This window comes from Fusarium falciforme, chromosome 7 (assembly GCF_026873545.1).
Source record: "Fusarium falciforme chromosome 7, complete sequence".
Lineage (NCBI taxonomy): Eukaryota > Fungi > Ascomycota > Sordariomycetes > Hypocreales > Nectriaceae > Fusarium > Fusarium falciforme.
Window position 1 is genome coordinate 150225 of NC_070550.1, and position 12777 is coordinate 163001.

Below are 12777 nucleotides of genomic sequence, written 5' to 3' on the forward strand. Positions count from 1 at the left end.
CAGCTGAGCAGCTGCTGGTTTGATCAAGAACGATGGGAAAAGGCAACAGGACACGTGGCGTGCGTACCGAATGAGAGCTGCCTGAAATTGGAACGTCTTTGCTAATTTGCCCGTATAATAACTCGTCTAGACGTAAAAAATACCAGGGGGCTCCTGGGCTCAGCCACACACGCAGCCAATCATAACAATGTCCCCTTTTAGAACGCATCGAGAATCAGCAGACGGTGCCGAGGTCCGAAAAATACGAGATTACGCGCTAAGAAGGGGCCAGCTAGTGGTGCAATAGGAAACAGCGCACGCGATCCTTTGCGAGTCGAGACTCTTTCAGCCTAAAACGTCTCATCTCAGAGTGTGGCAGAGGCCAGGTCTTTTTGACCGTTGCTCATCCTACTCGCGGCATCTCGGATGATCGCATGCTCCCGGATCTCGTATACTTAGGGGGGCGGAAAAGAGAGAGCGAAGAAAAAAAAAAAAAAAAAACCAATTAATTACAGCCAGGGGCCCAGCGACTCTCCACATTCCTTCTCCGCGTTTTTTTTTCCCTACGAGAGAGATCATGTTACATCAATCTTAGACCCTGAACTGAATCTTTCAAGTATCGTTTGTTTCACTCAGTGCAACGACGCCCGCTCTCTTTCACCTTTTTTCGCCTGGCCTTGACGGCCTCTTTTTCTTTTTTTCTCTACAGTCACCATGATCCAAACACCGGCATGGCTTTTGAGACTTGGCTCTCGTCTCGCCAATCGCCAAGTTGTCTTTACCTTTGCTGCTTTGGCCATCTTTGAAGCAAAACTCGCACACATCCACAGCCATCGGTTTGCTGTCGCACCAAATCGATTACTGTCTTATCTCGGCTCATTCTTTCTGCAAGACATACTTCTCCTAATTCTCATCAGACTCCTCCTCGATCATTGGGTTCCGAGGGCCCCGGTACCATACCTCCTCAGCACTGCCGTGACTGGCGTGTTGATCTTTTACAATGTCGCTCTTGCTACCGCATCCGTCTCCTTCTATCTCGTCTCTGGGTCCGAAATTCATTGGCGAAATATCAACCTTGTCTCCGACCCCACATCCAGGGCCATTGTGCTCTCAGGCTTCGTCACCTTTACACTCGTCGTGTCCGCCTCACTCTTCCTTAGCTGGCTGCTCCAGAACATTTGTTACAAAGTGTTTGGATGGGGTGCTGATATCTCCAACTTCCCCTTTGCTTTGGCCGGAAAGAGTTTGAGTCGCTTTTTGAGGAACAGAATTAGCTACGGCAGGATCCCGGAGCCCGATGCCGTTGATAGCTCGGATAACCGATACTCTGACGGAGACGACGATTCGAGCCACGACTCTTTTTTCGGCCTTGAGAAGCCTCAGACGGTATATTCTCGACTCGCAGCAAGGATACACAATGCGTCCGGGATTTCTCTACCACCATCCACCGTCAAGCGCATCGTACACAGCATACCATATGTCGCCTGGTCTCTCTTTCTTCTTGCTTTGGCTGTCTTATCGCTTCAAAGACCAAGCGATCGATCCCTTGTCTTCCTCTCGTGGACTGCGGGACTCTTACCGTTCATCGATTTTTCTTCCACCTCCCCACTCCTGGACCAACTGCCTTCTCACTACGGAGTGGGAATCCAACGTCAATGGGATGGACGATCAGCCCTCAGTGAACCGCCGATGCTTAGCTGGCTACCCAAGGGCGAACCCCTGGTTGGATTTGAGGATTGGTACGCACCCCAAGAGATGCACTACAACTCAGCCGCGGACCCCTTGAAGATCTCCAACCTCAACCAACCCTTGCTAGAGTCTCTGCGCGACAAGTTACAAGATGTCCCGGTCCGCCATGTGATTTTATTTCTCCTCGAAAGTACCAGAAACGACGTGTTCCCCATCAAGAAACATGGGCCCATCTGGAACCGATTTCAGGACTCTTACCCTGATCATAAGATCCCTCAGGAAGCCATTGAGAGGCTATCGACATTGATGCCTACCGCAAACTACATCACTGGCGACTATGATGATGGTTTCGAACACGACGAGAAGCCTAAGCGTGGCGGCCCCCGGTTTACGAATGCTCACACAACTGGTACCTATACGCTTAAGAGCTTGGTCGGTACGATTTGCGGGTTAAACCCCCTCATTGCCGACTTCAATCTTGATTACAAGCGTCATATTTACCAGCCCTGTCTGCCGCATATCTTCGAAGCTATGAACAAAGTCACGGACACAGCCGAGCCGGGTTCTAAGTGGAAGTCCTACTTCTACCAAGCGGCGACCATTCATTACGACAATCACGATAAGCTCATGGCTGCCATTGGCTTTCCTGAGCAAAACACTATTGATCGGGATTGGCTCCGGAGCGAGAATGCTTCACACGGTGCTGTCCACCTCGAAGACATCAACTACTTCGCCTTTCAAGAGGACCCTCTTGAGGATTATATCCGTGACATCTTTGTCAACGCTGAGGAGACAAACGATCGGGTGTTTCTCACACATATCACAAGTACAAGTCATCATGGCTATGGTCTACCTGTCAATGAAACATCTACCCCATTCGGCAAAAACGAGGCAGAGACACTATCTGATTATGTCAATGCTGAGGCCTATGATGATAAATGGATCCGCAAAGTTCTGGATCTACTGGATGAGCAAGGGGTCGCTAATGAGACGCTCGTAGTCTTCCTTGGAGATCATGGCGTCTCATTAGTCGAGAACGATAAAGCATCCCCTTATTATAACCCCAGCATAGGCGCCGATCATGTTCCCCTGGTGCTTTCACATCCTCGACTACCAGCATTCGATGTCCACGATGCTGTTTCGTCCATCCAGGTGCTACCCACAATTCTTGATCTTCTTCTTGAGACTGGATCGCTCGACAACAGCAGTCGGCAAGTTGCAGAGGATATCGTTCACAATTATGAAGGACAATCCCTCCTGCGACAGCAACAGCTGAGCGATCAAGGGCTGTGGCAGTTCACTGTTGTCAATCCCGGGCGAGCTATGCTTGGTGTGCGTGACGCCCGACATCCCGAGCGCCACCTCGTTGTCCCTCTTATCGACAATGTAGAGTGGCGGTTGAGTAATATCACAGCCGATCCCTTGGAAAAGGATGGTGTACAAGCCTTTGACTTTATCTCATTTTTGCAAAGCGTGGAGGCGAAGTTTGGCCCTGAGTGGGCTCAGTGGGCAGAAGAGGGTGCATTCACTACCCGTTGGCATGTTCAGGATAATAGTAAGCGTTGGCGTTATGAGCGCAATCCGAAAGTTCAGGAGAAAAAGGATCAATGAAGAGCTTTTTGTTTTCAATATCATGTACAATACGGACTCTGAAGGTTGCATTCAATGGCGTTATACAGCTGTACGGTATGGCTTACTTACTTTCATTTGGAACATGACTTAGCAATGCCATTTGTTCATAATCAAGCATGATTTTCTTCCCAGCTCTCGTGAGTCTGTATGAAATGCTTTCTAGGCTCTAGCATCAATGATGTATGCTCTGTTATCACTAGATGCTGAATTACCATGAGATGCTGATTGAAAGAATGCCTGCACAATTGTGGAAGCACAGGTTGAAATGTGGAAATGCGAAAACCCTGTGATCCTTGACAATGTGGCCATGATCTTGAACTTTATTACGCCATCTGACCTTTCATCTGAAGGTCTCAAGCAGTTATGGCTTGTCGGGGAAGAAGATTGAGGGTCCGTCGGGCCATCTGTTTCAAAACCTTGTCATGATAGTTATGAGTTAATTACCTCGGATGCCTATGAATAATGTTTAATTAATACTCTCTGGTCTTCTCAAAGTACTACAGGGTGTACTACAGCCAACAGCAGCTTTGCTCGATCGACGCATGGCTTTGAATTAGTCAACAAAGACAACATACTGAGCCTACTTGCGTGGTGGAAGCAAGTTTAGGTGTAATAAGTTATAGAAGCAAATTCTAACAACACAATACCTCAACATGATCCCTGCTACTTGCCGCTCTCGCTGTCCCCCTGGAGGAGAGCGCAAAACTTATCCCCGGTCCCAGCCCCGCCCCTCGTCGTCACCAGACCACCCGGCCTGCCTCATAATGGCCACCAGCTCTGCGTGCTCGTCCTCTTCGGAGAGGTCGTCCTACTCGGAATTCATCCTAAGCGCTGAGACATTCCACTGGTCCATCCCGATCCACCTCAGCTCTCGAAACCGCTGCTTATAGAGGGCGAAGAAGTCGGCGGGCAGGTACACATTAACGCCAGAAAATCCGTCCCGCCACTTTTTAGCGGGATCTTAGTTGAACCGGTCTCGCGTGGCGTTGAGCTCCGGTTCAGGCTCGTCGTGCTCACCGTTCGGATCACCCCAGTAAACGTAGCCGTCTTTAGTGTCAACAATGACAAAGTATTCATTCCGGCCGACGCTCGTGGCGATGCAGGCGCAAGAGGGTGTCAAAGGGGGATTTCTGTTAGTGAACGGCTCAGGCTTCGTCTCGAGCCGGTCATTGCGGATCAAGGCGTGTGTGTATTCTCTGCGCCAGTCGACAACACGGGTGTGGTCCATGATGAGCGGCGTGAAGGCGACCTGCGACGCGTCAAAGTCGGGGTATGGAAGTTGACAGAGCAGTGCCACGGCCTGGTCGTTCTGCTGAACATGGGCCAAGGTGCCGTGGTTGATGGACGGCCAGCCCCTGCAGGTGTGCATTGCACAGTGACATCCCAGAACGCGCGAGAGCAGAACTCGTAGTAGTCAGTTAGTAGGCGGACGAATTCATTCTGATCAAACGCCATGGTGACATGGAACGGGTCAAGACGCTAAGTTGGGAGGATGGGAGTTCAGCTCGGGGAGAAATGGCGTTCCACTGCGACCCGTCTGCAATCCCACGCTTTGCTCCAAGGGTTTTTATTCCCTGTACTCACTAGTCAGGGGTAACTGACGCTGAACACCTTCCAACAGCGACTCCAGGGTGTTTGCAAGTAGGACATGATATCATGAGACCTATCATCGAAAGACATCTTTGCATTTTATGCAGTGACCAAATATATAGGCCATACTGTAGGGGTTAGAATTATTATTAAGTTCTTCAGCGGGAAGAAAGCTACCTACATAATCAGGAGTACATCGCCACAAACCGTCAATTATTTCTCATCATTGTTGATGTCTGCGTATCAAGACCACTTTCTAAGAGTTCCAATCCCCAAAGCCTACGTGTAACTGCTTTCGCCCTTCGCATATTACGACTCTCAAGGCCCTGCAACACATACGTATATCTTAGACTAAAGATTGCTGCAATCCTTCCCGCTAGCGGGACTCCACTTCAAAAACTGTGCAAGAGTGATCTTATTGTAATTTGAGATGCGCTGGCAGATCGTTATAGTTCGAAGCTCATAGAACTTAGCGCACCTGTTGACTATTCCGGCCTGGGTGGGTATAGGCGTAATAATACCGCCGATGGGCTTAGTTATAGTAAGGGCTAATAATGATCCCCTAATGACTCTAATATAAGCATAGCTTCCTAGATAAGGATTAGAGCAGGCCAAGTTAATACCTATGTTCTATTTTTCTATATTAGTTATTATGATTTTACTATAATCTATAATGCCCTGGCATATAATAGTGCTCCTAATAATATAGAATTTATTAGAGTTAGACGCTATGCCGGGCCGAATAGACGTGGGTATTAAAACTCCGTTTCTAGGCTTTATCGTCGTTGGCTGGACTGTGGTGGTCGGCCCAGGAGTCGATCCGATCACACTAGCATAAGCATAGGCATCTAGCCATAGGTTAACGCAGGCCTTGTCGACCTTAGGATTGCGCTTGAAGAAATCAGCTAGCGCGAACTTGTTGTAATCGGCAATACCTTGGCAAGTCGTCTTCTCCCCGATGATGTGGAACTTTGTTGCAGTTATTGATTATGCCTGACTATGTGGTCTGGGGCATCTGGATTCCGTTTCCTGCCGGTGTCGTTGTGGCCGCCCTGGCTGTGGTCGGGGCTTGAAGCCAATGACGCTGATATAGACGTACGTGCAGCCCTAAAGGCTGGTGTATCCGGTGTTGAGATAGTTTGAGGAGACGATGTCGGCAGCACGGATGCCGTACTTGGCAATGGCGGCTCACGAGTCACACTCTTCGACGAGACGGAACTTGTTGCAGCTGCTAGCGACATCCTTGTGGGCCGACGCCGGGGTTTTGATGCATTGGCCATGGTAGTCGTCGGTGTAAGCCCAATAATGGTTACGCAAGCGTACGTATCGTTCCACTAATTGGTACAGCAACGGTCAGGGACGTCCCCCTCTGAAAGGTCGATAGCAGCATCAATGACATGACGCGGGCACATGGCAAGCTCGAGAACTACCTTGACACGGTCGACAACCACAAAACTAGTGTCATGTTTGCGAAGACTAGCGAGACCCTCGAGGGCCTCCTTATCAGCCAAACCCGTTGGTCTTTTGAACGGATCACGGCAGCTCATGGACGACCTCACGGGCACTACTGGCACCACGCATCCTAGTAGCTACGCTATGACTGAGCTCTGTATTGGATAGGATAGAGAAAGTCACGGAATATCGTCAAAGACAACCCAACAATCGCTAAGTCGTTGTTGTTTAATCCAAGAAGCGTGTGAGGTAAGAGTTCACTGCCTAAATGAATACGAGCATAGGGTCGAGGTCTTGTGTACCTGAATGTGACTATACCTTTATCCGTTATTACCACTCTCATATAAGATTGGTTGAAATCCCGTCGTCCATTCCAACCATGGCAGCTCTGAGTCCTATGAATGTGAGGATACCTGTTGTTTGCTCTCCGAGCCACAAACAGGCTAGAGGTCTGTAACGCAAACTATTAGTTTATGATTGATTAGATTTGATCTGATATCATCAGACTTGTTCTCTTGACAATGGAGTCATCCTTTGCCCTCTTTGTTGGACGTAGATGTAGAGAAGCAGTTGCCCTTGGAGAATTTTGAACATCGAAGCTCCCAATTGAACTAGAAGAGTTGCTCATGCGTATGTATGCCAGTTAAAGGATCTCATTCCTACATTCCATAGATGAGGGTAGGGGTGGAGAGTAGGGTAAGGCAACGACGACTCTTGGCCTGCATGAAAATGGAGATTATAGGATGCCATCCATTGCGGATTGATTCAGGCGTTGAGTTTGTCGACGTAATCTGGGGCACTTGGGAGAGACCATGAGACGGCGCTGGAAACAATCACGCCTGGTGTGGTAGCTATATCAAGCATATGGAACCAGGGCATTCAATGAGATAATCTGATTGACGCCTACGAAGTTGTTTATAGTTATTCGCCTGAAGAATCCCATTACTTCACTGCTGGTGTGCTTCTCACAGATGATGTCTGACTAAACACTCCCCAAATAACCAAAGATACAATTAGTCGTTTTTGCTTCATTCTTCGGAATTCTGTTCTTTCATTACTGATGTCCCCAATAGCCAAAAACACAGTTATCTGTACATGACGGACTTTAAACCTAATTGTTTCAAATGCCAGAGGTGGTGCGTGTCTTGTTTGGCGTTGGAATGTTGGCATCCCAGATGATTTCCACACTCCATGGTGCGAGCTCATCATTCAGCTTCCCCAAAATGAGAAATTCCCCCCCTAGCACGAGGAGGTCTATTCCCACCCGCGTGAGCTATGTTGAGCTCGCCTCAGTCAGAAGCATCCGAAGGTTAATGAACATTTCTATCCACGTTCTCAAGGCGAAATAATACTATTACAGATCCTAGTCGAGCTGGGTATATAGGCACTTCGGGGGATGCTTAACATTAGGCCTAGGTTATTTGAAGAAATTTTATTACTACTTTAAATCACTGCCCCAGAATATCGCTAGGAGCACCCAGGCCTACTTATACTACTACCGGACAAGTGTAACATAGATTGAATTTCAGGCTTCAGGTATCAAAATGAGCTATATACACGCGTTCAGGGAGCCAGGTCCGGTAATTGATACCATAGACTCGGGCATTGTCAAAATGCGGGAGCTTTGCAACGACGGAGTAAGTCTAAAGTAAAGCTTCAAGTCGAACAGTGCTTAGACCGCTTTTGTTTTATAGGATAGGGTTTGCTAGCCATATCTACATACTCAACCTGAATATGACATACTCCTTCCAGTAGGAGATGCCCGCCATCAAGGCATCAGGCCCAGCTATGCTCAATGTAGCAAGTGAAGCCAACCCTCCAACAATAGCCTGCATTGTTCCCACATATCCCAGTAATCGCAATTCCCATGCGGTATATAACGAGTATACAAGACCTGAAGCTGCGCTGATGAAACCAATGTTCGCAGCAGGGGGCAATACTTGGGAGAGACCTGACTCGGTCCATCTTCCAAAGACATGCTCGGCGGCAGCGGACGCGAGTTTCGTGGCAACTGGAATTGCGACGCAGAGCATGAGAGTAGTGCCGTAAGCCAGCTTGAGAGGAGGTATATCATCATTCTTGTAGAATTGAATCTCAGACTCAGTGGCAAAGTCAAGGGGCTTGTCGGTCTTGTCTTGAGCATCCTGATGTGCGGTCGTCTTGTTTTTCTTAGCACGGGCTGTACTAAGTCCTTTGGTAAATGCCACACAAAGTAGTGGGAATGCTCGCCAAACATTACCGACATGGCTCCTGATCTCCGTATCTGGAATGGGTAATAACGCTGCCACTGTTGGCGCGATGTAGCCGAGGGTGATAGCTAGAATGATGGACTGAGCAACGACGGGCTGGACTAGTCTGGCTATGGTGGACTGGGTTGAAAAAAGGACAGATGACAGGCAGAAGAGAGGAAGCACTGAGGCTGGCCCAGCTATGGTATATATGATCGAGTACGCCCTTGTCCTTTTTCACGTCAGTCACTGGACCACGGTAATATGATCAGAGGGGCTCAAACCAAGATAGGGGGTTGAGGGAATTTCCATTGCGGGAACCCTCAATGAGCCACGTGGAGAGAGTCGAGATCAAGTTGGAAACAAGACTTGCCCTTGGGCTCTGTCCTGTCAACTTGGCCAACATGCCCCCAGCGCCTCATTGCTGAAGGGTGCTGAAGATGACTCCTGTCCCAGCACCAATGCTGCTCTTTCCAAGGGCGACGCATACCAACACCCCAAGGCTGCTGGATGCGAGCACCCATGGCGCTCTGCTGAGGAGACCGCCCTTGATGGGCTTTGCTGGCAGTTCATCTTCAAACGGGACAAAATGAGGTCGCTATGGGACAGGAATACCTTCAACCCTAGGAGCGGCGGCGCAAATCGGGACCACGACGTCGGCAAAGGCGGTTAGGCCAAAAAGCAGAAGGATACGCTTCAGCAGCTAAGGGGCAAGTGGGAATCGCTGGCTAACCATCATTTAAAGCATATGCGCTTGTTGAACCAGGAGTTTGGATCGCTCGTAACGGAGAGTATGAGCCTCTGCGAGTGCGGTTTCGATTTGAGTACTAGAGAGACCTTGAGGAGTCGACCTCAGTTGCCGCAAAAGAGCATTCACTAGTAGAGCTGCGGACTCTATTGCCCCATTCCCTCCTTGACCAGAAGCTAGATCGATCTAGGATAACGCGTTATTAGCCAAAGTGTAATGTGGGACATGCATGCCAATATTTACCTTGTGAGCCGAATCACCTATCGTAACGATACGCTTGTAGTGCCAGCGATCAAAGATATATTCCTTAAGTGGGACCAGCGTCGATATGATTTTCTTATCGTAGAGGTCGCCAAAAGTCAAGTCCTTAGTGACAGGGTCACCACGGCGTGCCCCTACTAGTGCTTCTTCGTCGGCCTTTGAGTATTTCGGAATATCCCGGCCATACTTTATCTTAGGGAGACCGTCGAATAGGAACTAGTAGACGCGATCTTTTGGGGCCGCAATGACTAGATAGGCGCGATCTTGTCCCAATACCATCTGTTGACTTCGGCTGCCGTAGCAAGAGGGTCCGTTCGAGATTCCAAATATACACCTGGCCGAGACCGGAACCTCTTGATGATAATATGTTAGTAGTAAACAAGACAGCATGTGTAGTGATACGTATGTGAGTTTTTATCCTCGGAGAAGTACCCAGGGCTCTATTTCTTTCTAAGACGCTATATTTCATCCCTTACTGCGCTATGAATGCTATTGGCACCTATAATAATATTACCCTTATATAGGGAGCCATCCTGGGTATAGGCCTGAGCCCTGTCCTCGGTTAGTTTAAGGCGAGAAACTCGTTTCTTGGTTAGGACTTGATCTTTATGCTTGAGATTGTTGTATAAAATTTGAAGAAGTATTTGCCGGTCGATGAAGATTAAGGGATATCTGACTCTACTCTTATGATTAGTTCAGTGGCCGGCAATAATTGCACTTAGAGATTGTTATTACCTCTTCTCAAAATGGACTAATAAGCTGGTCTCGGAGTTGGCAGTGAGCGGAACCCCATTGGGTCCTTGTATGCTACTAAGGGTATAGCGATACTCTCCAGCAATGTCAAGGATGGGCTTAAAGCACCTTAGTTAGTCGAGAATATAGAAGCCGTTGGGAAGGATGCCGATGCTGGCACCGACTTGGGGCGCTATATGTGGGTAGGCTTTAAGGACGTAGTCTATATCGAATTGCTCGAGCATGTTGGCCACCGACAGGCCAGCAACACTGCCTCCCACGATGATGACTTTGAACCCCATGATTTTGAATGCGTCGAATGGTTGTTGTTTGGTAGTTTGATCAACATTGCCAATCGGCCTGCCAGAGGATGGTATTATAGCAGGTCGCAAATATTACAAAGCGGCACTTGGCGGCTTCTCAAAATACCGGGTTGTCTAAAGTGGGCATGCTCCAATTTAGTTACGACGTTGAAACGCAAGGGGTTTGCACTAACTATCCCTGGTCAACATTAAGCTTCCATGCTTCCACGCTGATACGGTATCGGAAGTTATTTTCATCGCCGATTGATACCCGCATCCCTGTGGAGATAAGCCAAGTCCTCCTTGAAGGTCAACCATCTTTGGTGTAGTTGCCGCAAATCGTAATGTAGATCATGGGTAAGGATGGTTCGCAAGCCTCATCACAGCCGGTTGAGCACTCGCTACGGGACTGGACGCATCCCGTGTCGCCGACGACAGAAATGTTATCCTGACGCGTATCAGAGCCTGAATGAGTGAGCTCGTGCTGCCAGGGGGTGGTCTCAGATGGACATGCGGTCATAAATTATGCTCTGCAATGGTCTTCCCTGCCGGATAAAAGTTTATTATGAACTGATTCCCTTAGGGCCAGCGTCTATCCATAGCTCTACGCTTCATTATTACGGGCGAGGGTTGTATTTGCAGACGTCCTTAAACACAATACATTGCTCTCGCCACGATTTGGAAGCACATACGTAGTTGGTCATATTCAGACACTCGTTGATGTACACCTGCTGGCCATTATGGAAACCATCCGGGCTGAATTCGCGAGTCAGGCACTCGTTCACATTCTTCGAGGTCGCGTTGAGGTGTAGGGTGAGGTTTGCGAAGGGCCCGTCGTTGACGCAATTGTCGCCTTGCCCTCTAAATCCAGTGTCGGGGTCAAAGACAACGGATTCGTTGAGAGCCTCAAGGTCACGAACCTCATCCCAGTATGGCTGGCCTCCTTTGTAGCCGCACTCGGATTGCAGAAGGTACTCATGGACTCGCATGTAATAGCGATTCCAAGGTAGGAACGCACCCTGCGATTGCGGCCAGCACTGGCTCGTCATCTAGGAGCCCGACGTCATGGAATTCACATACCACGTTATGGATGACATTGGCCTGAGCAATGTGTGCCCAGTCAAGCTCATCCTATCGGTTTATCGCACCCTCAACTCCAAGTTTTGCAGGCTTAGACATGAGGCAAAGCTCGGCGTCGATGTAAGCAGTCTTTTCATTGTCGGTCAACGTGTGCCTGCCAGTTGTCAGTCGGCTCTAGACGAGGAGTTTCTGGCGCTGAACTCACCAAGCCTTTCGCTACGTCTTAGTGGTGCATGTGGTGTTCCATACCGCTGCCGCGCTTGCATTGCCAATAGCGAAGAGAGAAAGATAGGATCTTAAAGAAGGCATTTCTATCAAGTCGGTAAGCGAGTGGTGGGTGATGTTGTAACGAGTGACATGAGAAAACAAGTGTAAAAAAAGCACTAAGAAGGAACTAGGAACTCGATCAAATGTATAGTGCTGATGAAAAAACATCTGTCCTTGTTGTTCCTTGGGGTATTTATAATGTCTAAACAAGAGGTCGCAGCAATCCATCCCAAGTCTCGCCAGCGTGGAAGTTTAAGAAATTGGTTCCAGGCGCGTCAGTAAGGCCTGTATTACGTAGACGTATTCCGATCAAAGTACTGAAGTGTAGTTACTACTATTGATGAAGCTTCTCTCATTGCCAAGGGGAAATGCAATGACATTGACCGTTTCGTCCAGAGTCTCCCGTCAGCTGAACGTTTAGGCTCGGGCTTAAGATTCTCCATTGTGGGGGCCAATGAGTCTTGGCGTGCTTGAGTTCCAAGCCTCAATGACCCGACGGCTCATTAATTCAATCTCATGTAGCTTACATTCTACCGACGGGTGAGAATCGATGAACAGACACGGTTCGCTGGCTGCTGATCTTGCCGCATGGATATCATAATGTAATTGCTACCAATCGCTCTTTGATTCTCTTAGGCTCAAGGCTACGGGTAATTTCAAGCCAATGTTCAGTCCCTTTGATCAAGTACGCCCACCCTTCTTCCCATTCTTCGAGACGCGACCTAAACAACGAGCAAAGAAGCCTTTTGATCATTCTCCTCCAAAAATCGACATCGATTCCATATACATGGCACTGTACTTCTCGGGTAGCACCATC

General features: G+C 48.7%; 3 protein-coding genes across 3 annotated transcripts; 1 reads left to right on the forward strand and 2 right to left on the reverse strand.

Annotated features, from left to right (window-relative positions):
* Window positions 1-693: 693 nt before the first annotated feature.
* On the forward strand, window positions 694-3279 carry NCS54_00874900 (Sulfatase domain-containing protein; the record flags this gene model as incomplete). Its single annotated transcript, XM_053154119.1, has 1 exon — window positions 694-3279. One exon carries the CDS (start codon window positions 694-696, stop codon window positions 3277-3279), a length of 2586 nt encoding a protein of 861 aa, XP_053010094.1.
* A 4778-nt stretch (window positions 3280-8057) lies between these two features.
* NCS54_00875000 (Hypothetical protein) lies at window positions 8058-8587 on the reverse strand (the record flags this gene model as incomplete). The annotated part of the gene is made up of 2 exons (XM_053154120.1): window positions 8058-8501; window positions 8552-8587. 2 exons carry the CDS (start codon window positions 8585-8587, stop codon window positions 8058-8060), a joined length of 480 nt encoding a protein of 159 aa, XP_053010095.1.
* A 722-nt stretch (window positions 8588-9309) lies between these two features.
* NCS54_00875100 (Hypothetical protein) lies at window positions 9310-11662 on the reverse strand (the record flags this gene model as incomplete). The annotated part of the gene is made up of 3 exons (XM_053154121.1): window positions 9310-9504; window positions 9562-9795; window positions 11306-11662. 3 exons carry the CDS (start codon window positions 11660-11662, stop codon window positions 9310-9312), a joined length of 786 nt encoding a protein of 261 aa, XP_053010096.1.
* Window positions 11663-12777: the final 1115 nt, after the last annotated feature.